Source organism: Chrysochloris asiatica, unplaced genomic scaffold (genome assembly GCF_000296735.1).
Source record: "Chrysochloris asiatica unplaced genomic scaffold, ChrAsi1.0 scaffold00040, whole genome shotgun sequence".
NCBI classification, from domain to species: domain Eukaryota; kingdom Metazoa; phylum Chordata; class Mammalia; order Afrosoricida; family Chrysochloridae; genus Chrysochloris; species Chrysochloris asiatica.
Window position 1 is genome coordinate 11,121,854 of NW_006408558.1, and position 22,991 is coordinate 11,144,844.

The 22,991-nt window shown below is 46.2% G+C and overlaps 1 protein-coding gene across 1 annotated transcript in view; it reads right to left on the reverse strand.

The window, feature by feature from the left end:
- Positions 1–684: 684 nt before the first annotated feature.
- GMPR (guanosine monophosphate reductase) overlaps positions 685–22,991 on the reverse strand; it is a 72,357-nt gene continuing 50,050 nt past the window's right edge. The window contains exons 6-9 of the mRNA XM_006860801.1: positions 19,614–19,720; positions 10,158–10,200; positions 5,869–6,028; positions 685–865 (exon numbers count right to left, since the gene is read on the reverse strand). Coding sequence (XP_006860863.1) covers positions 685–865; positions 5,869–6,028; positions 10,158–10,200; positions 19,614–19,720 — 491 coding nt within the window. The remainder of the gene's footprint in view (positions 866–5,868; positions 6,029–10,157; positions 10,201–19,613; positions 19,721–22,991) is intronic.

Consider the following 22,991-nt stretch of genomic DNA (forward strand, 5'->3'; position numbering starts at 1 on the left):
TTTCCCTGAGAAGTCCCATCACCAGTTGCCATGACTACTAGTAGACACAGTGGTCTGTCACTCACCCATCTAGGAAAACCAACTCCAAACCAAACCAGCTGCTATTGAGCCAATTCAGACTCATGGTGACCCCATGTGTTTCAGAGTAGACCTTCACTCCGGAGGGGTTTTCAATGGCTGTGATCGTTCGGGAATAAACTGCTAGGCTTTTCTTCCGAGGTGCCTCTGGGTGGACTTGAACTGCCAACCTTACCTTTGTAGGTGAGCATCTGGGAAGGAAATAGAAAATGCCCAACCACCTCATATAGTTTGATTCTTGCTAATGGAAACTCCAGCACTCAATTATTAAGATAGCAGCATTATATTAAAGTGAAATCATTTTCTTAAAAAAAAAAAAAACAGTAACACTAAGAAAGAAAAAGGTGCAATTATTAGTTTTAACAATGAGGTTATGAGTTGTGGGCAGCTGGGCTCAGACCACCAACTCAATCAGCGCTCTGCCTCCTAGGGACCAGCGAGAGTCCCAAGGCCTCCGGGTGGCAGAAGTGGGGACAGAGGAGTAGCATTCCACCATTCAAGAGCAGCAGAAACTCTGACATGACAAACGGACAAGGAGGGAAATGGAGCAAGCAGGTGCACATGGAGGCTTCCATGCGAGCAGGCCGCACGTCATTGTCCCCAAGGTTAACTGAACACCGTGTTGTGCTGCTGGGTCACACGGATGAACGTTGCCCTCCTGCTGAGTTCTTTGAGTTTGGCGGCTCCCACATACGTACAAGTTGACCTCAGTCCCCCGAGAATATCCAGGATTGTGTTTTCTACATCTCCTTTGTAAGGCACTTCCACAGTCTTGCCCTCTGAGGCTCTGGAAGAAAAAGGAATTTAAAGTTTGTTTTTATAATCTCATCTATTAGCTATGGTGTGACACTGTAGGATAAGCACTGGACTGCTAACAGTAAGGTCAGTTGTTCAAACCCACCAGCCACTCCTCGGAAACCCTGTACAGCAGGGGTGAGAGACATCAGGCCTGCGAAATCATTTGATCTTGTCCTGTCAAGGCAACCACACTTCCAACCTTCACGTTTGTTGTTGTCGTTGTTTGCCGTCAAGTTGATTCTGACCCATAGCGACCCTGTTTCGGGTTTCTGTGGAGCAGCTGTTGAGTTTGAACCACCGACCTTGCAGTTCAAACCAACCTTGTGGTCCAGTACTTAGAATATATTGTTGTTGTTAAGTGTAATTGAGTCGGTTCCACCCCACTGCGACCCTGTATAGGGTTTCTGAGGAGCAGCTGGTGAGCCTGAACCGCTGACCTTGCAGTTCAAATGGCTTTGCAGTCTGGCGCATTAACCCACAGCACCACACCAGTAGCTCCATTATGGGTGAGTTATTTAAATGTTTGACCAAATACAACAAACTAATTTTTAAGTTGATAATTTTGTATGGCCCGCGAATGATGTTATACATTTTGGCAGAAAAAAGGTTCCCCACACCTGCTATGGAATCCTGGTGTAGCACTGTAGATTAATATGCTGGACTGCAAAGTCGTTTGAAACTCAAGGTTGGTGGTTCAAGCTCACTAGCCGCTCCTCAGAAACCCTATACAGGGTCGCTATGGGTCAGAATTGACTCAACGGCACTTAACAACAGCCCTGTTCCACAGGGTCACTGTGAGTCAAAAGCAACTTGATGGGCACTTAACAACATTATCCCTTAGAAAACCAGCTAGAATTATCCTGCAGCCCCAAGACTTAGGTAGCTAAAGGCCTTGTTACCTCACCTTCTGAACCCACTCCCACAGCTCATTCCAGGCCTCATCTGAGGGACTCAGCCTCACTGCTGGCTACACAGGGTGCTTGGTGAGGAAAGACTTGGTGAGCCACCCCCGAGAAGCTGCAGACCCAGAGTTCTACACAATGAGCGCCACTCTTCTCAGCCCCCAACAGGGACTCCCTGCGTGGTGTAAACGGCTAACTGGTTCAGCTGCTGACAAAATGGTTGTAGGTTCACCAATCAGCCACTGAAACCCTATGGAACACACATGGGATCTCCAGGAATTGACGGCAATATGTGCTTTGGTTATCTCCAATGGACCAAGAATCGATTGGAAGAAGAGATCAGGCCAATGACCCCAGGAAGGGCGCCCTACCTGGCTACTGCCCCCTCTTCATGCCTTCCCAGATCAATATCAGAAAAGACCAGTGGTTCACGCTGTCTCACAGAGTAGAGCTGGCATTTCAAGGTGACAATCAGGAGGAAGAGGATATACAAATGGACAACCCAAGCGCTCCGTACCATACAATGGCTTCACGCTAACAGTCTGTCTTTCAGGGGCACCCTTGGTTGGGTACATTCAGCCCCACCTCACTGCCCCAAGTTCACAGACCTCACTGTCCTAAACCCCTGGGCATAGTGGGGGATCCAAACCAGGTGAACCAGAGTAGAACTAAATACCTCTTACCGCCTACAGCTTCAGGTAAGTTAAATAGCATCTTTCACAGTATTAACAAACCAACTGAGTCAATTCCTGACAACAGCATGTGTGCCTAGTAGAACTGGACATCATAGGGTTTTAGTGGCTAATTTTTCACAAATCAGTCTCTAGGCCTTTCTACCAAGGCATCTCTGGCTGGAGTCAAACCACCAACCTTTCGGTTAGCAGTCAAGTACATTATCCATTTGTACCTGTACCACCAAGGAGTTTTTGGAAATTTCATAGTTCTGGCAAATAGCAAATGCACGAAGCAGTATGAAACCATGGAGCCTCTTGGGCCATCAAATAGCATTGCTTCATTCCATGTGTCAGCTCTCCATGCTGTAAAATATACACTTGGTTTGGAAAGGGCATTACAAGAAGGAGATTGGAAAAACTAAGCAAAACCTTAATCCTCCTCGAAGGACCAGGCAGTCTGGATATTCTAACAGTCAACCATGTTCTGGAACTTTGTCTAACTACTTGTTTTCAACTGGAAAAGTAGTATCTCTTGATCAGAAACTCATTACTTGATCAGAAACTCATAGAATTCCCAAAGGGCAGTAACTGTTGTTCACTGAAATCTATACATATGAGTCTACCCTTGGGTGGGAATTTAACTACTTAAACAATCAGCTATAAGAGGGGCTGGCATATTGACTGGTTTAGAGTCAAAAGCAAATGAAACCAAGGTTACTGGCCATACCCAGGGTGGTTCAGGTCACCATACTGTGTGTGACCAGAGATAGTAGACACTTGTGCACAAGAACCTGAGGTGACTGCCATTTTATTTTCTTAGGAGCGTTCCAGGAGTTCCCCATGGCTTGTTGGAAATCATTCTGATTCTCATCATTGCTTTTCTCCTAACTGGCTACATCACTTTTTACAGTTCATTTATTGTTGATTCTCATGTCTCCTCACTTGTGAAATGAAGGTACTTTGGCCTGCCTCTCAGGGACAGCGTGAGAACTAAATGGTTAATGATAAGGAAGGAACTCACAAAGCAGAGACAGCTCTGCCATAATTAAACATAATGCCAAAGTAGGAGAACCATTCTTCTGAAGAGATCACTGGAATGAGGCAGAAAATAGCTGGAGAGAGAGAGAGGCAAGTGGCTGCATGTTTTGTACTGGGCATGGACTGCCTTTGGTTCCCTTTCTAATCCCTTCCTTGCCAGGGATGGGAATCAGCTTCCAGAACTGGGTCTAGATGCTTCTGAATCTTTTATTTTCTGTGAAGACTAAGTCCTGATGAAATTATAGCTGGCTTGTCTGTGGGCTCCCTTAGCTCCTGCCTGTTTAGTACAGCCCCGCCTGGCCTTCTCCATCTCCAATTTGTCTCAGAACCCAAAACAAATGCAACAGCAGGAGGGCACAAAGATCTATTCTAGGCTATGCATCTAGTTAGCACTTGACTATGTGTTTCCACTTACATAACAGTACTGGGGTCCTGGTAGAGTGAAGCATCATTGTGGACGCAGGCTCTGCTAGCCACTGAGGCAGGAACTCCCTGTGCCTACACACACTCACATACACACAATTAACAAAGAGAGACAACCTGCACTCTCAGTTATCACAATAAGACGGCCTCTGAAGGTTCCCAGGAAAGGCACTGTCTGTCTTGTTCCTCATTGTCTGAAGCCTGCACAAAAATGTGTCCTCAATCTCTCTTCCCATCCCCGCCCCTCCCCATACTCAAACTGGGGAGAATACGCACTGAAGTCTGTCACCAGAACCCAACTAGAGCATGCTGGCTTCTGAGACCAGTAAAAGGCAGACTCTGGTAGAACACCCCACAGCCCTCCTCCCATCTGGAAATCTCAATGGGGAGCTGAGATTTTTACCTGAAGCTTATCAAATGCATCCGAACCTCATGTGCTCAAAACAAGCTTTTGGGTGTGGGGAGACATAGGGAATGGAGAGTGCCAGCGAGGGAGAGCTTGCTTGGGTTTACCTCGCAGTGTTGGGGCAGAGCTAATGTCTCAGGAAGAAACCCATGGTTTCCCAGAGAAAGACTATCAGCCTGTTCACAGCTGACTTCCCTCTGAGGTTGTCAAGCCTTCTGTCCTGTCCACTTTGTGTCACACACACAGGGCATCGGTGCTAACCCCAATGAGAAGCAACAGTGTATGTTACAGAGCCGGGTGAGATAGCACACAAGAAGACAATTCAAATGGTGTGCAATAGAAAAGACCAGGTTAGCTTTCAGGATCTTGGGTCTGAAAATAAAAAAAGCTTAGCATAAGCAAAGATCCCTTCTGCAGTCAGTGATTCTATTACACAGCTGAAAATGCTGCTCGTTTCATCATCTGCAAAAAAGAACCAACCACCGTCATTTCATAGGCGATGGGAGATCCATTCTCCACGCCAGTTCTCACAGCCTCAGCCATCTCAGGCCAGGTGCCATGGTTAGAGAGCGAGCTCATTAGGCCCTGTCAGAAGGACTAGGCACACCCTCACCCATCCCCTGGACATCTGAAGGTCACCTCCAAGGACTGTTCAGTAGAAATTGAATATGCTAACACATACCTTTCCCACACTTTCACCCCATCAAATTTCCAGCCAGTCCCCAACACAGTTTTCCTCTGCATTTCCTTTCAAGTATTCCCCCAAATACTACAAATACTAGCTGGATAGAAACTAAAGTAAATTGTCATAGAGTCCACTTAGGCTCATGGCAATGCATGTGGGTCAGAGTAGAACTGTGCTCTGTGGGGTTTTCCATGACTGAGTTTTAGGAAGAAGATCTCCATGTCTCTCTTCAAGGTGCCTCAGGGTGGTGAAAGCTTCCAGCATTTCAGTTAGCAGCTGAGCATATTAACCATTTGCACCACCACAGAGACTGTTGAGAAATTGTTATTGTTGGTGTTGTTATGTGCCGTGGAGTCGGTTCCGACTCATAGCGACCCTGTATAGGGTTTCCAAGGCTGTAAATCTTTACAGGAGCAGAAAGCCTCATTTTTCTCCTGCGGAGCAGCTGGTAGTTTCGAACTGCTGACCTTTAAGTTCCCAGCCCAATTCATAACCACTACGCATTGAGAAATTAAGGATACTTTAAAAAAAGAATCAAGAAGCATTTCCTAGCCCCTTCTCACAGCATGTTAATATAAACAGAATTGGTATTCTTTAAGCCCTGTGTCTATCCCGTTTCTATACACAGTGGGCGGCGGTGGTGTGCTGTAGAGTCGGTTCCCATGCATAGCGACCCTGTACTGGGTTTCAGAGGATATAAATCTTTACGGGAGCAGAAAGCCTCATCTTTCTCTCCTGGAATGGCTGGTTGCTTCAAACTGCTTACCTGAGGTTAGCAACCCTATTCGTAACCACTACACTACCAGAGCTCCTTTTCTATACACGGGAGGCCTTATCAGTTAAAAGCTTGGTGGCTCTCCTCACCTGTATTCAGCAACTCCTCCTGCGTGTTTCTTCATTGCCGTGTCGGAGCTCATCCCATAGAAGAGCTTGAGTTTCTGGCCGTTCCTCTCAATCACTTCTCCAGCACACTCAGTATGGCCAGAAAACATCCCTCCCAGCATGACAAAATCTGCTCCAGCACCTACACTCCAACAGTGGGGGAAAAAGGAAGTGGAGGCCCAAGGAAATCAGTTCTGGAAAGAGCAGAGTGCTTTCCAAACTCACCTTCCCCCGTCTATGGTCAAGAGAAAGGCTCAACCTCTTCCCATCTGGAAAATAAGTGTCAAGGTCACCCATACCTTGAGTGCTCCCAGAAGAGCAAATGGAGTTTGCTAAGGGTTGGTGACTAATACAGTTATGGCAACCTTACCCGTGTAGGGTCAGAGTAGAACTGTGCTTTATAGGGTTTGCAATGGCTGACTTTTGGGAAGTCTTTCTCTGAGGCACGTCTGGGTAGACTTGAAACGCCAACCTTTTGGTTCTCAGGCAAGCTCATTAACCATTTGTATCACCCAGGGACTCTGGCTAATATATTAATCTTTAATGATTGCTGTTTTCGTCAAATGCCATCAAGTTGGTTCCCACTCATAGTGACCCTGTATAAGGGTTTCCGAAGAGCAGCTGGTGGTTTTGAACCTACAGCTCCATAACAGGACCACAGGGAGTATGGTGACGCTGTAAGATAAGCACTGGACTGCAAACCACAAGGTCAGCGGTTCAAGCCCACCAGCCACTCCATGAAAAAAAGATGAAGCTTTCTGCTCCCACAAATATTTATAACCTTGGAAATTTTCTACAGGCTTGCTATGAGTCAGAACCGATGGGACAGCACCTATGACCGCCTTTCCGAATAGAGATCTAACTCTTTTAGGATCAGAGAAACATTAAGAATTGGGCAGCATCTGAAAAAGCAAGCAATTCCCTACCCAGTGCAGTGACTCCTCTCCAATCTGCCATACCAGACATCTAGTCTCTACATTAAGCTGCCAGCTCTCCTAACTCTTTACTCACATAGATCAAGGAAGGGCCTTGGAACAGACCAAACCTTGCACACACTAGAGGCTGAGTATGGAGGATTGAAGATCCTGTATTATATAAGCTGTTCAAACTCTGTCTGTACCTCAACTGTGATGGATATTAGACTTCTGGGTAAAACATACTCAACACTAACCACTGAGTAACATGAGATTCCCAGGTCAAGTACAAAGAAGACTGGGATACTGGCATTGCCTTTGTAGGCAAGATTGGAACAGGCCTAGGGCCTTTTCATGGGACGTGGTATGTGGCAGGTACAGAACACCTAGTTGTCAAGAAAATAAAAGGTGACAATGGAAAAAATAAAAATGGGCTGCTTCTCTTCCTGTTCACAGACAGTTGTGCAGAGACACTCTACATCACATGTTCAATCTCTATTATACATGATATGGTGCTGTAGGGTAAGTAACAGACTGGTAACCTCAAGGTTAGCAGTTCAAACCCATCAGCTGCTCTCAGAAACCCTATACAGGGTCTCTGTGAGTCAGAACTGACTCAACAGCACACAGCAACAATTACATACAATACAGGCATTCCCCAAAGATACTGCATTTTCCAGACCACCACAATAAAGTGAGTATCCCAGTAAAGAGAGCTGCACGCATAGTTCCATTTCGCAGTGCACATAAAGCTCAGGTTTATACCACACTGTGGTCTATTAAGTGTGTAGTAGCGTTACAAAAAGGGTTCAAGTGTTGCAAGAATGACCAAAACGTGACACAGAGACTCGAAGTGAGCACATGCTTTTGGAAGAATAGCACCAATAGACTTGCTCAGTGCACAAAAGGCTGCCACATAACCTCAGTTTGTAAAAGCACAGTATCTGCAAAGTACAAAAAAGTGAGGTATATCTCTATTACATCTACCATTCCTCCTCCAGGAGTCTTGGCATGGCGCTGTGGGTTAATGCGTTAGGGTGCTAAGTTGGTTTGAAACGTAAGGTCGGCAGTTCAAGTTCATCTGCCACTCCTCAGAAACCCTATACAGGGTCGCTATGGGTTGGAACTGACTTGACGGCATACAATAACAATCTCTCATCCTAATGATAAGTCCTCCTGAGAGTTTATGTTTAGAACAGAACATGACACCAGGGCACAGATGTATCAGGGCATAGAGCAACAGTGATGTAGAGGAAGGAGGGAAGGAACCTATCAAAACCCTGAAAGGAGAGAAAACACAGCCATTCCTGAAAAGTGGTGATTCAAACATCTACCAGAAGGCTTTGGGGATTTGCACCAGGCCTTTAGCATTACTACAAGGAACACTGCAGGGATTGTGGCTGGCCTGGTCTTCAGGTGGGCAAGCACAAGTGGGTATTTCTATTCAAAAGGAAGCTTTGCAGACCCTCCCTTTTAGGGTTCCTAACTTGAATGCTGGCTCCCTAGCCCAAATGCCATGAATTTAAGGGGACAGAGGGGAACTGGTGTCCACCAGGCTCAGGAACAGAACACATGTGCTGCAGAGCAGATTCAGTAGATAAGCAGGAACACAGAGCACAAATCCATTTAAAGAATGCTTTGAAGTAGTTTCCAGTTTCTTCTGTTTCTGAGTCCCTTCCTAGCCTTCAGAAATCAGTGTTTTCTCTGGCCCTGTCTCTCTACAGTCTAAGCCTCCAGCACTGCACTTAATGGGAGGAGTGCAGTGAAGGGTGAGAAGAATCTGAGCGGAGCCTCGGGTTTGTGCCAGAGTCTGACAGCCAGAACCACGCCCAGATCATTTCTCTGTGAGGCACTTCCCTAATGACCACTCACATTAAAGACTGGTGGGCACCCACTCTGGGCAGAAAGCAACACCCATCAGTAAATAAGGAGATTCAGTTCACAAATCAAGGGTAAAATGCCCTTGGCTGATAGCCCTGTAATAGAAGTGAGTGAGTTGAAGGAATCCTGAATTCTCGTGTTCTGTCTGAATGTGACTCAGGCCTTGTCCCTCACCTCCCTGGGCCTCAGTCACCTCAACTATAAAATAGGCAAGCTGGATCAGGCAGATGAGCTACATGTTCCTTTCCACAGCTAAGATCTATGATTATTGTTGTTGTTAAATGCTGTTGAGTCATTTCTGACTCAGAGTGACCTATATAGGGTTTCTGAGGAGCAGCTGGTGAGCTTGAACCACTGACTCTGTGGTTCAAACCAACCTTGCAGGCCAGCACATTAACCCATATAGAAGTTGACCATTCTAATGATATTCTCTAGGGATGCTATGAAACCTGGCTGCAAAAACCTCTGTCCCATGGAGTCTTGGGAGGGGGGGCACTTTTAGAGTTTAAAAAAAATTAGAATGGTGTGGCTCTGTAGGATAAGCGCTAGACTGCTAACTGCAAGGTCGGCAGTTCAAACTCACCAGCTGCTCCTTGGAAATCCTATACAGGGTTGCTATGAGTTGGAACCGACTCGATGGCACTTAACAACAAGAAAGAAAGGAAGAGTGGAAGAGAGAGAAGAAGAAAGATGAGACGGAAGAAATGACAGCAAACTTGGCCCTAGAACCAGGAAAGGTGGGTGAGGGCCTATCAGTTTCGTCTGTCCCCCGCCGTCATCCCTCCCTCATAGCCCCCTCTCATTTAACAGTTTGGAGCCTCCCATAGTGCTGCGAACTCTAACATGGCTGCTATAGAATTTGGTAGCTATATGTTACTGCATGTTACTTGAGATTCTGGATTTGCAGGTGCTTTTCCGAGGAAACCCCAGGAAACCTGGCTGGGGCCTCTCCAGAAGCTAGCATCCCTGAAACACAAAGTCGCCAGACACTGCTGCCCCCTAGTGGGAAACAGGAGAGAGACAGCTGGGACTCCAGGCTCTCGTGAAGGATTTCCCGAGTGGAGTTCTAAAGGCCATGGAGTCGTTTCCCGACTCCTAGCAACCCTATGCACAACAGAAGGAAACACCACCCAGTCCAGCCACATCCTCACAATTTAGTACCAATCACACCTGGCACTGTCCTTGTGAAAGGTTCCCTGAGCCTTCCGCTCCCGGCATGCAGGATGTCATTTCTAAACATCTCATGGGCGCTCTGCTACTCTGCCACTGGCCAGAACCAAACCCATGCCAGGATTCCAGGCAATTAGGGCTGAAATCACCGCAGCAGAAACCCAGGGAGAGGGTAACTGACCACCCTAGAAAGGCGTTGTGAATTCCCGCCCCTTGTCCCGGCTCCCGCTTTCAGGTCCGCCAGCCTGCAGCCTGAACCTGCATCCGGGTGCAGGCAGTGAGCCTCGCTCCCAGCAGGGGCCTTACCAAAGGCTTTGGCGACATCTCCCGGACACGTGCAGCCTCCATCCTTCAAACAGAAAAAAGCAAGGAAAGGAAAGGAAGTCAGTGGGAGTTCATCAATGAATGTATCACCTTCCTGCCTCCTTCCACCAGCCCCATTCTGATGACTGAGAATTTGTACACTCCAGGGGAGTTGGTCCTTTTAGATCCATACCTAACATTGCCGAGTTACTGCTGTTTCAAGACCCAGGCTATTCCCCGTAGTTCTGCCTTGTCCATTCCTCAAGCCCTGCCATACATAGAGGTGGCCAAGTGACTCTCCGGGGTTCACTCTGGCAGACACTTTTTACTTGGGGTCACCTGCTCTGTAAGACTGGCAAAGCCCACTGTCTTCCAGGAGCTCTGAGCTCATCCTCCACCAGTCCCATAATCCCTCCCAGTCGTGCCATCCACACATCTGCATCCACGATCCACACGAGACAAGCAGAGGGCACATTTTCCTGCTGCATCTTCACCTTCCCTTACCTGCCTGGTGTGAAGTGAGGCTGATTTGGTACAAGAGGTGTTTTAAGAGCCTTGAAAAAGGCATAGAATTAATTCCTTTTATCTATCTTACTGATAGGTACTAAGGTACTCATTTACCTTAATAAGTTGCCCAGCTGGTGCAATGGGTTAAGCATTGGGCTGCAAACTGCAGGGTCAGTGGTTCAAGCCCACCAGTTGCTTTGTAGAAGAATGATAAGGCTGTCTGCTCCCATAAAGATCTTCAGTCTCAGAAACTCTTGGGAGCAGATCTATGCTGTTCTATAGGGTTGCTATGAGTTGGGTAGCGGGTATTTACCTTAACCATCAAACATTCACTCTCTGTATTCAGACACATCTTGGGAATGACTTAACAGTTAGCGGAGGACTCTTATCACACTGTCCAGCAACATCAGGATACGCAACTATGTTTAAACACCCATAATGCAAATACATGGTTTCTGGGATGCCTGGTCACTGAGTCTCCTTAAAAACATATTGGTTGTCTACACATCGATTCCAACTCTGAGCGACCCTATAAGACAGGGTCGAACTTCCCCCTAGGTTTCCAAGACTGGACTCTTTATGGAAGTGAACTGGCAGATCTTTCTCCCAGTGAAGAGCCACACACTTAACCACTAGATCCCAGGGCTCCCTTTACAAATGTAAACCGAAACCAAACCAAATCCACTGCTAACTCATTACAACCCAAGAGGACAGGGGGAAACTGGTCCCTAGGGTTTCCAAGGTGGGAGATCTTTACCAACACAGACTGTCTAGTCCTTTTCCTGTGGTGGTTTCAGATCGCTGATCTTTTGGTTAGCAGCTGAATGCTTAAGCACTGTACCACCAGGCCTCCCTTTCAAACACAAGAGGTACAAAATGACCAGGCAGCTACCTGGCATTCCCAGTTTGGCATGTGTGAAGTCCAAGAAGGCAGTGGAATCAGTAGGGACCACGTCACCCAGAGCAGTAACTTCAAAGGCTCACACTTCACCCCTGCCTGCGTCTACTGGACCATACAGAATCCTTAGTAATGTTTATTATAAATGTTAATCATAGAATAATATGTGGTAAATACAGTTGTGAATTCTTAAATGTAATAGTTCTTAGATCATATGAATACTAAAATCACAACTGCTTTGTAAAATCTATCTACATTGAATTACATTATTAGTTACATTGTTAGTATCTGAGCGGGAAGCCTTTTTCTAGTTTTCTCCTTCTTTTCCTTTAATTACTACTTCATTCTCAAAAGAGTTATTGATAAAGATTCACAAATGCTGCTTACCACAATACTGTAGCTAAACACCAGAGAACTTGGCAAAATCAGTGACTCTAAAGACACCAGCAACAAAGAAAACAACAGTGTGTGCGTGTAGGCATGATTCAAATCATCACTGTGGTGGTGGTGGTGGTGATGTGCCAGCGAGTAGGTTCTGACTCATAGCGACCCTGCAAAGGGTTTCCAAAGCTGTAAATCTTTAAAGGAGCAGAAAGCCTCATCTTTCTCCCGCAAAGCAGCTGGTAATTTCGAACTGCTGACCTTGAGATTAGCAGCCCGACTTGTAAACACTATGCTACCAGAGCTCACTGTAATTGGGTAATAATGACAGCTTTGACCAAAGCATGTTTTTGTTGTTAAGTACCGTCGAGTCAATTCCAACCCATAGCGACCCTGTATAGGGTTTCTGAGCAGCAGCTGGTGAGCTTGAACCGCCGGCTTTGCTGTTCAAACAGCTTTGCAGTCTGATGCATTAACCCACAGTGCCACACCTGGCATAAAGTTTGAGCCTTGTGGATTTATTGGTATTATGTAAACAGGGTCAATACATTTTTAGCTGAAACACTCTACAAAAACTTGATAGACAGTCTTTCTGGTGGCACGCCCTCTGATGGTGTTGCCTGGTGTACCCACCTCCTGGTGACACCACTGGGTAAGGGCAGGAAGGGGACAGTGGAGCAGCTGCCAGACATGACGGGAAGAGTCAGGGAAGGAAAGATGCAGAGGAGATGTGTCTACTGTGATAACAGCTCAGAGTGGATGTGGCTCTAAAAGTATCACCAGGACTGGGTGGGGCACCAGGGCCTTGGAGGGACGGAATCACCTATCCCCAGAAGGTACTGGAATGCATTGTGTTGCTGTTGTTGCTGCTGCTGTTGTCAGCTGCCACTGAGGCAGCACTCGACTCTTGACAACACCATACACAACACAACAGAACACTACCCGGTCCTACACTATCTCAGGATAATCTGCGGAAACCACTGTAACCCATAGGGTTTCCATTGGCTGCTTTTTGAAAACATATCTTCAGGCCTTTCCTTCCTAGTTTGTCTTGTTCTGGGAGCGCCCCCCCCCACACACACACAACCTGCTCAGCAAGACACAAACCTCCACTGACAGGTGGGTGGTGGCTGGGCATGAGGTATAGTGGCAGGAAATCAAACTCAAGTCTCCCCCATGGAAGGGGAGAATGAATTATTTTAGATCTTTCTTCCTATCTGTGTCAATGTGCATTGCACACTACATTAAATCACTAAAGTTACAGGAAGTTTGCTAATTAACCTTTACTACTTTGCAGGGGTCAGTGAACAGTGCCCAGCTGTAGAGAAGACAGAGGGGGGGGGACTTCTGTAGACCAGCTTGGTCCTCTGTCATTAACAACCTCTTCACAATTCAGTGCTTCCTACAAGCTGGATAAAGCATGCTTTCTGGCTCTTTATAAAATCCCCTGATCAAAATGTTGAACTTGAGTGAAGAAAAGATACCAGTGATTTGAATAAACCTAGCGTAGTGGTTACGAATCGGGCTGCGAACCTTAAGGTCAGCAGTTCGAAACTACCAGCCGCTCCGCGGGAGAAAGATGAGGCTTTCTACTCCCGTAAGGATTTACACCCTCGGAAACCCTGTACAGGGTCGCTCTGGGTCGGACCCGACTCGACGGCACTTAACAACAACAACAACAACATTCATAGATACGGCATGTTGAGGTCTTGTGAGGTGCGACAAGAGTCCAAGTTATTTTTGGTTATCAGTGGACAGTGAACTCATTTGATTGTTCAAGTCCCTCCCCTGCGAATTTATGTTCAAGTACTGACTCTTGGCTGGACACTCTCTGGAAGACATGTTCCAAAGAGTGAGGCAGGGAGTGATAAAGACTTATTAGGCTGCAGTGGGGGTGACTGAGGTGGCAGTAGGCCCTTGGCAACTGTCAGCAAGCTCTTCACCTTCTTCAAGCCTCCTCACTGTCTACATCAGCAGGTCATGGAAAGGAGTGGCCCACTGGTAATGAATAGATGTCAGTCTGAATGCCGTCTTTGCCCCTCACTAGCAGTGGGATGCTGAGCAAGTGACTTACCAGGGGGCTTCAAAATGTTTGTGGAAAAATGTCCAGTATCTCTTCATTCCATTTTTCCATCCACTTTTTGAAGCCCCCTTATAAATTCTCTAAGCTTTTGTTTCCTTACCTCTTAGGTGTGGATAACAGCTACCTTGTCTGGTGGTTGCAAGGATTAGAGATTCTATGTGTAGTCTGACTGGCAGAGAATAGGCAGAAAGTGGCTGTTTAGGTAGCACACAAAGTTTGTGCTTGTCAACTAACCGAAAAGTTGGTGATGGTTCAAACCCACCCCATGGTACTGCAGAAGAAAAGGGCTGGCAATCTGCTTCCATTAAGGGTAAACAAACCAACAAATCCACTGTCATCAAACTGGCTCTGACTCATAGGCTTTCTGAAACTGTAAATCTTCATGGGAACAGACAGTCTCATCTTCCTCCCAAGAAGTGGCTGGTGGGTTTGAACCACTGACCTTGTAATTGGCAGTCTAACATCTAACCCAAAGCACTAGCAGGAGTCCTTTCAGCACAGAAAACCTTAATGAGCAGTTCTACCCTGAGTCTTGGTGTGGTTCTCTGGGATAATCCACTGGAATGCAAGGTGGGTTTGAACCGCAAGGTCGGTCCTTCAAACCCACCAGCCTCTCCTCGGAAACCCTATCTAGGTGCTCGCTATGAGTTGGAACCAATTCGATAGCAACTTAACAACAACCCTGTAACACAAAAGGTTGTCATGAGCTTGAATTGGCTCAACGGCAACTAACAATGACAGGCACTCAGTAAATGAGTCATTATTTTCTCTAAAGCGGTTGCCACCTTCAAAATTCTCTCTTTTGTGTTATATCTCCAGCAGATGACAAACCAAAAAAAAATGAACGGATCACACCTTCATCTTCACATATGCCAGGGGGGCGTCCTGAATTTTTCGGCTGCCTGCCTCCCTGAGGCACATGTGAACCACAATAAATAGAAATAAGATTCAGGCTCTTGGGAATCATCACCTGCTGAACAGATTCCCGGCTGTAGCTTCCTTCTGAACTGCAACTACACAGATATGCTAATTCAGCAACTAGAGTGTAAAAGAAGACAGCTGGAAATTGGACGATGTGGACCCCAAACGTCTGATGTGTTTCCAAGACGAGAACCTTGGCAAGTGGACTCATCAAATCCCACTAGACAAAGGGCAATGAATGGTTGCTTTGAACCCCAAGACGCTCAACCGGTTAGAAGGAATGAGCTAAGATCAAGGGGTCCAAATCCTATCTATGCCATGAACCTCACTTGATCTTTTGACTGTATAAAATGAACTCCTGATCCACTACAGAATCCTGGTGTGGTGCTGTAAGATCAGCACTAGACTGCTAACCACAAGGTTGACGGTTCAGACCCACCAGCTGCTCCTTAGAAACCTTCTGCAGGGCGAAGCTTGTGAGTGGGAATCCACTTGAGGGCACTTAACAGCAACCACCCCATATAGAGGCACTAGTGACTCCATGGTAGAAGTCTACCTTCCCATTCAGAAGGCCAGGCCAATGCAGCTGACGTACAGCCAGCACCTTTCTGTTAGTGGAGACCTGGGAGTTGCTATGATAATGAACACGTTTCAGTGGAGCTTCCAGACCCACAGAAAAGGGGAAAAGCCATGCAATCTACTTCTGAATCAGCCGATGACAACATCGTGGATTACAGTGGGCTGATCAGGAACAGATCCTGGGGATGGCACAGGATTGGGCAGAGTTTCATTCTGGTATACATGGGGTCCCCATGAGTTGGGTCTAACTCAACACCAGCTAACAACAACAAGAATAATCCATCTGGTTAATTACTGTCTCACCAGGAGTGTAAACACAAGAATTTTGGAGCATACAGGTAGGGCCAGAAGTCCTACCTTTGGAGCATCCACATCACAAGCTGGTCTGTCACTGTCCCTAAAGGCAATAGCAGATGAGTCCTAGCTCTGGAATATTGACCTAGCCAGGGTATACGGAGCCTCCTCTATGACACTCAAAGTTTCTTGAACTTACAAACACGTCAGAAATATCTAAGGGTTTGTTAGATCCGAGGGCCTTACCTACAGAATAAATAATTTAGTAGATTTGGAGTGGGGCAGAGATTGCACTCCTAACAACTCCTCAATTGATGCTGATGTTGCTAGTCCAGGCACCACATTTATAAGACTACTAGAATAAGCAACAAATTAGTGGCGGCCAATCATGGATTCATCTGTGTGCCCAGTTTCAGACCCTAGAAACTGAGCAAGCCTGACATCTCTAGAAACATATAAATATGGTGTCTCAAGAAAAAATTCACAGTAAAACTTAACCAATTTGACTCCCATTAACTCCTGGTGTGGCATTGATTGCACATACTGAACACGTGATCTAAAACTCGGTCATTTAACACTCTACCTTTGGAAACTATAGTGATATTGTGAAAGAATCCCAAGATGCCCACTTCCTCCAGCCTGTAACACTCTCTCCAGGTCCCTTCTACTTGGTGCTCAGTATAAGGGACTTCTCTTGTCGTAAAGTCGGGGTTCCTTGGGATCAATCTGAGGCCAGCATCATGCCTCACCCTTATATTCTCCCTAGACTCTCTCAACTATACTCAAGGCTGCAGTAAGTCTCAGAAATCTACAGAGATGATTGACTCTCCAGTTTCCAACCTAAGAATGCCAGTACCTAATGGAATTCCTGTTAGATGCCCCCCAAAAAAACCAGTTGCTGTGGAGTTGGCTCTGACTTACAGAGACCCCCCGTGTGTCAGAGTAGAACTGTGTCCCATGGGGTTTTCAGTGTTTGACTTCTCAGAAGTATATCACCAGGCTTTTCTTTAGAGGCACCTCTGGGCGGCCTAAACCGGCTCACCTGTGTACTACCCAGGGATTCTAGAAGCCTCTTCAAAACCCACTGTCTTCTAGTCTATTGTTATTCATGGTGACTCAATAGAAACCCTACCATTTCCAAGGCTGCAAATCTTTACAGAAGCAGATTATTACATTTTTTTCTCCTGTAGAGTGGCTGACTGCTTTAATGACTGTGCAACTAAGGTTCCTCCAGATGTCCTTCAGGCACCTCTCAATCAACAAGGCCAAAACAACAAGGAGCTCCACACGGTCCCCCTCAAAACTTCTTCCTTTGCTGCTGCTGCTGCTCCAGTTTTCAGTGAGTGGGCAGGTAGGTAGCAGCATCCTTAGTTTCCCCTTCTCCCTGGCCACCCCTGCATAAACACCTCATCAATGGTCGAGTCCTGTTGAAATGTTTATCAGTTCTGTGTGGCTCTCTAGCCCCACCACCACCTCCTGCCTGAATTACTAACAAGTCCCCACCTAGACCTCTTCTGCCCTTCTTGCTCTTTGCCAATGCTCCACAGGCAGCCTGTTTAATGGCTCCAACATCCACTTGTCACTCTCCTGCTTAGGTATCTTCAGTGCTCAGTGTTTGTAAGATAAAGTCCTAGCCACAATGTGGCTTACAAGCCTCCCAGGTTCTTGCCCACCTATTCCCTGTAGCCGACTCCCTGCCACCCCTCACTCCTAGCCCTCTTCTGGCTCAGTAGCCCCCGCCACCGTGAAATCCAGTTTTTTAAAAAAGAATCATTTTCTTTTGCTTCTGAAATACTTTTTCCTTCGCTTCGTCCCCTTAGCCTGGCAAATTCCTTTAAAATCATCAGGCCTCCGTCTTCCTTACTCTAGGAAACCTTTCCTGACTCCTTCAAATCTGGGATCTATTGCTCTCCTCCTTCTTTCAAAACTCTTTGGGAGGAGGGGCTTGATGGCGGCTAGGGTGGAGGTGCAGTGAAGTTCGCCATCTGCAAGAACACAGAATACCAGGCAAAGCAGACCCAGGGCAGAGCTCCAAAACTCAGAACCACAGAGATAGGACTATTTTGAAGGTTTGAAGGCTTATAGCTTGTGGAACTTGAAGCTGAAGTAAAAAAATCGCGTACTTTTGACTCTGCTGGGCTGGCCTTGGAGGCCCGGAGCCAACATATTGGGCGATACCAAACGCAAGACCAAGTGGGGGAGCAGAAACACCATGGAAAATCGCCGCGGGAACCTTGGAGCAAAGGTAGATGATACACTTTGTCAGTTTTGCTTTGTTCTGATTTTCTTTTCTTTTTTTCTTGGTATCTGGTCATTGGCATGCCCACTGTTTGCCCACCTCCATTCTGGTGACTAGAGGAGGAGCCTGAGCGAGTTGACACCCCCTACCCTCACACTGGTGGGCAGCCAGGCAAGCACACAGATACTCAGCCCAAGAGCAGGCCCTGAAGGTTTTTTGCTTGTTTGTCTTTTAATACGGGAAAGGGCAGGACAGGGCTGTAGAGAGGGATAGTTTAAAAACAAAACAGGCTGAAAATTAAAGCCTGAGGTATAGCATAACAACCAACACTCCTGGCATCCTGAAATCTCTCAGGCAGCTTTGAAAGCAAGAAGCTGAAGAGAGGACATTAAAGTCACACTCATATTGTTGTTGTTGTTGTTGTCAGGTGCCATCGAGTCAGAACCAACTCATAGCAACCCCATGCACAGCAGAATGAAACAATGTCCGATCCTGGGCCAACCTCACTACTGCTGCCACACTTGACGCCATCAATGGTGCCACCTGGCTGATCCATCTCGTTGGGGGTCTTCCTCTTTTTTCTGACCCTCCATCTTATCCAGCATGACATCCTTCTCCAGTGACTGTTTCCTCCTGACAATATATCCAAAGTAGGAGAGACAAAGTTTAGCCATTTTGGCCTCCAAGGAGCACTCTGGCTGCACTTCTTCCAAAACAGATCTATTGGTTCTTTTGGCAGCCCATGACACTTTTAGTATTCTCCTCCAACACCACAACTCAAAGGCATCAATTCTTCTATAATCTTCCTTATTCACTGTCCAGCTTTTGCATCCATATGAGGGATTATTATATTAGGTTACAGATTTTTTTTTTTTTTTTGTCTCTCCCTCCTCTCCTTTTTCTGTGATTATAGACTGCAGTATTCAGTCTAGTTTTTGTTGTTAATTTTTTTTTTTTTTATGTTAGTTTTTTTTTCTTGTCTTTTTTTTTGCTGGTGCTGTTTTGCTGTTATATGACACCCCCACCCCCTTCTGCCTTTGGATGACTCTTTGTCTCCATATATTACACAAGAAGAGTCAGTAACTGCTGTCATATAGCCAAACTACATTCATACTCTATGAAACATCAAAGCTCTTTGTACATTCTCTCATTGGGCGACCTTAAGCCTTGGCTACTGAGTCAATTCCAACTCATAGTGAGTGACCTTGTAGGACAGGACAGAACTGATCCACAGGGTTCCTGTAAATCTTTACGGAGGCAGACAGCCTCATCTTTCTTCCATGGAGCATCTGGTGGATTTGAACCAATGACCTACACTTAACCCACTGCACTACTAGAGCTCCTTTATACTACCTACCAACTCCTATTGTCCTGCTGAACATGCCTGTTTCCCTCACTACAGAGTAAGTGGAGAGCAGGAACTGTGTCTGCTGTGAACCCAGTGTCCACATACTCCTAAGCCCATGGAATGATAATCGGGTGAACGGCAGCAGGGAGCAGGGTCCCTACAGTGTGAGATGCTCCCCAGCCCCAGCCCAGCCCTGCCCACAGACTCACGGAGATGATGTGGCCCTTCAGGCCATGGGCAGAGTCAGCACACTCGATCACTGCACTCAGCTGGGGGTAACCTACACCCGTCTTGGTGCGGGTGGTGCACACAGAACCTGGCATGGAGAAAAGTAGACCCCAAAGAGAGATGGTTGTGAATGTACAGAACGTGGAATAAAATGAACCCCAGTCACGGTCCCACAGTCCTGCCCCAGCTCCCTAGGGCTGAACTTCTCAGGGCGAATGAAATAAGCTTGTTCAGTAGGCCAGGCAACCACAATTTAGTCTAAGGAACCTCTCAAAATGCTGCCTCCATCCACCGAGTCTTTCCCTGCAACGTCTCTCAAATCATTTAGCCTCTCTAAGCCTTATTTTCTTATCTGTGAAACGAGATAGAGGACATACGTTGTTGTTGTTGTTAAGTGCCATCAAGTCAGTTCCAACTCATAGTGACTCTGTATGGGGTTTCTGAGGAGTAGCTGATGGGTTTGAACCACTGACTTGCAGTTCAAACCCATTTTTGGTCTAGTACACTATCCTGCAGCATCATACCAGGACTCCAGCATATATCTATCTATCTATCTATCTATCTATATATCAATCTATCATCTGTTTATTTATTTTCTGTCTCTAGTACTTTGGGCATGCTAAAAGTACTCATGCTAAAGTGGAGGGTCAGCTAAAAAGAGGGAGACCCCAATGAGGTGGATTGGCACAGTGGCAGCAGCAATGGGCTCAAGAGTAACAACGGAGGATGGTGCAGGACCGGACAGTGTTTGGTTGTGTTGTGCGTAGCGCTGCAATGAGTCAAAGCCACTCGATGGTACCTAACAACAACATATGTATTTTGGGCATAATAAAACAATAGAATAAATACTGCTTGCCTCTTCAGCCATCTGCTCCCTCCTCTCCCTGCCTGTGCACTGACCTTTCTTTTCTCCGACAGAACAAGTGTCTTCCCACCGCAGGGATTCTCTGTACACGATGTTCCTTCTTCAGTCTGGACCAACCCCCACTTGTCTAGCCAACCCTTTCTCATCGTTCATCATTTGAAATGTCACAACCTCGGGGAAGCTTTTATTTCTAGCACCTATTTTAAAAGGAAGTATTTAAATAATTATGTGTTTGAGTATGCTTAGGGTCTGCTTTCTCTGCTGGATGGTAAGCTCATAGAGAGCTAAGATCATGGGTATTTGTTGCTGTATATCGAGGTTTACAATAGAGTCTGGTGCTTAATACCCCAAAGCAAACACAGCTCACTGCCATCAAGTCGATGCAACTCACACTGGCCCTGTTTAAAGTTTTTGAGACTGTAAATCTTTATGGGAGCAGAGAGTCTCATCTTTTTCCTGGGGAGTGGCTGTTGAGTTTGAACTCCTGATCTTGCGGTTAGCAGCCAATGCCTATCCATAGTGCCACCAGAACTCATTGTGCTTAACAAGGGCATGCTTAAATCATCACTGAAAAAATGAATGAGCCATCCACGTAGCTGTGTCTACTGCTTCGGTACTCATTCGGACCCTTCCATTTAGCTGGTGGTGGTGCATATGTGCCGTGGAGCCAGTTCCGACTCATAGCGACCCTGTACAGGGTTTCTGAGGCTGTAAATCTTTACAGGAACAGAAAGCTTCATCTTTCTCCCACGGAACAGCTGGTAGTTTCGAACTGCTGTCCCTGAGGTTCGCAGCCCAATTCATAACCACAACGCTACCAGAGCTCCTTATCTAGTTGGTAGTGTGGATTATGGGTGCCCTGTGACTCTGATAGGAGTCCCTGGGTGGTGCAAACGATTAAACTCTCCATTACTAATTGAAAACCTGGCAGTTCAAATCCATTCAGAGGTGCTTCAGAAGAAAGGTCTGGCAACCTGCTTCCTAAACGTCACAGCCTTGAAAACCCTAGAGAACCTGGGTCGATTAGCACATATGGGGTTGCCATGAGCTGGAATCAACTTGATGGCAGCTGGCTTGATTTTTTGGAATCCCAGTGTGAAAGTTGGATGTGACCATCTCCCCTGCCTATGACAGAGGGGAAGCACTCCTAACCCTTGCCTCTACTCTTGCTTCTAGCCACCACCAGAGGCACAAAGCAGCCACATATTTCTGCCATGGGTCATAAGGGATGGCCTCAGACAGAGGATCATGTCTATACATCAGCACAGAAACCAGCAAAAGGACAAAGTCAACCTGTGTGTCCAGCTCTGGGGTCCAGACTCCACCTGTTTAGGTTCTGGTTGCTCTCTATGTCCATCCTCACGCCATCCCTCCAGGGCTCAATGACATTCCTGGAGATAACCTTGTCTCCTCACCAAAGCACCCTTGGCCCCAGTGACCAAGCTGCAGGGGGAAATAGAACTACAGCTTCATAACCTCTAGCACAGACCTAGGAAGGGATGCAGGGATCTCAATTGGAGCCAACTACGGCTGCACAAGGAGAGGCACTTACAAAGGCTACATCTGTTTCTGTCTTGGAAACAGAAAAGGAGCTCATTTCTAATACGGCATGGCGGTGATCCCAATCCAACCCAAACTGAAAAAACAAATTTTGTACATATTTTATCCCAGTTAGAGGGGCAAGGGTACCCATTTTTAATACTTCATCTTAGTTTCTGGGAGCGGATCAAGAATGAATCCCTCTTTTACTGTGGCAAAGCATATAACAAAAACATTTTAGCCACTTTTTTTGGTATATTTCTTCATATTGTGTAATCATTCTCTTTGTGTTCTTCTCTTTCTCATTTTATAATTTTTTGCTGTGAATTGAGTGAAGGTTCATAGGGCAGATTCATTTTCCATTCAGAAACTCATATACATTTTGCTTCATGTCCTTGATTGCAATTCCCACAATACAACATCACGTATTCACTTCCTCCCTGTGTTTCCTGTTTCCGTTCCTCCTCCTTTCCTAAGCCTTCTCAACTTGGTCCTTAGGCAGATGTTGCTCTTTTGGTCTCAAAAGGTTTGATTATTCTCAGGTGTGTGTTCCTCCCTTGTGTATTATTCCCTTTAGAGACCTGTCTATTGTTTGGCTGTAAATGTGAGTCCACTTCCAACCTGTAGGGTGACTAAGGGTTACAGTCTACCAGTCTCTATCTGACCAGTAAGCCTGGTAATTTTTTTTAAGTTTTTATTGTAAATTGAGTGATAGTTTACATGGGAGAACATCAGCTTTACACTCATTCTATTGTATTTCGTTTCGTTGCAGTGATTACAATCCCCTCCATGCATCATCATTTAATAGTATTTGCTTCTATATCCTCTAGTTACTATTATTATTATTTTGGATGCACATCAAAACAGGAATATACAATCATTCAAACACCCAAAGGGAATACCCTGCAAGCCTGCCCCCCGGCCGCCAGCACACAGCCCCTCTCCCTCCATGAGT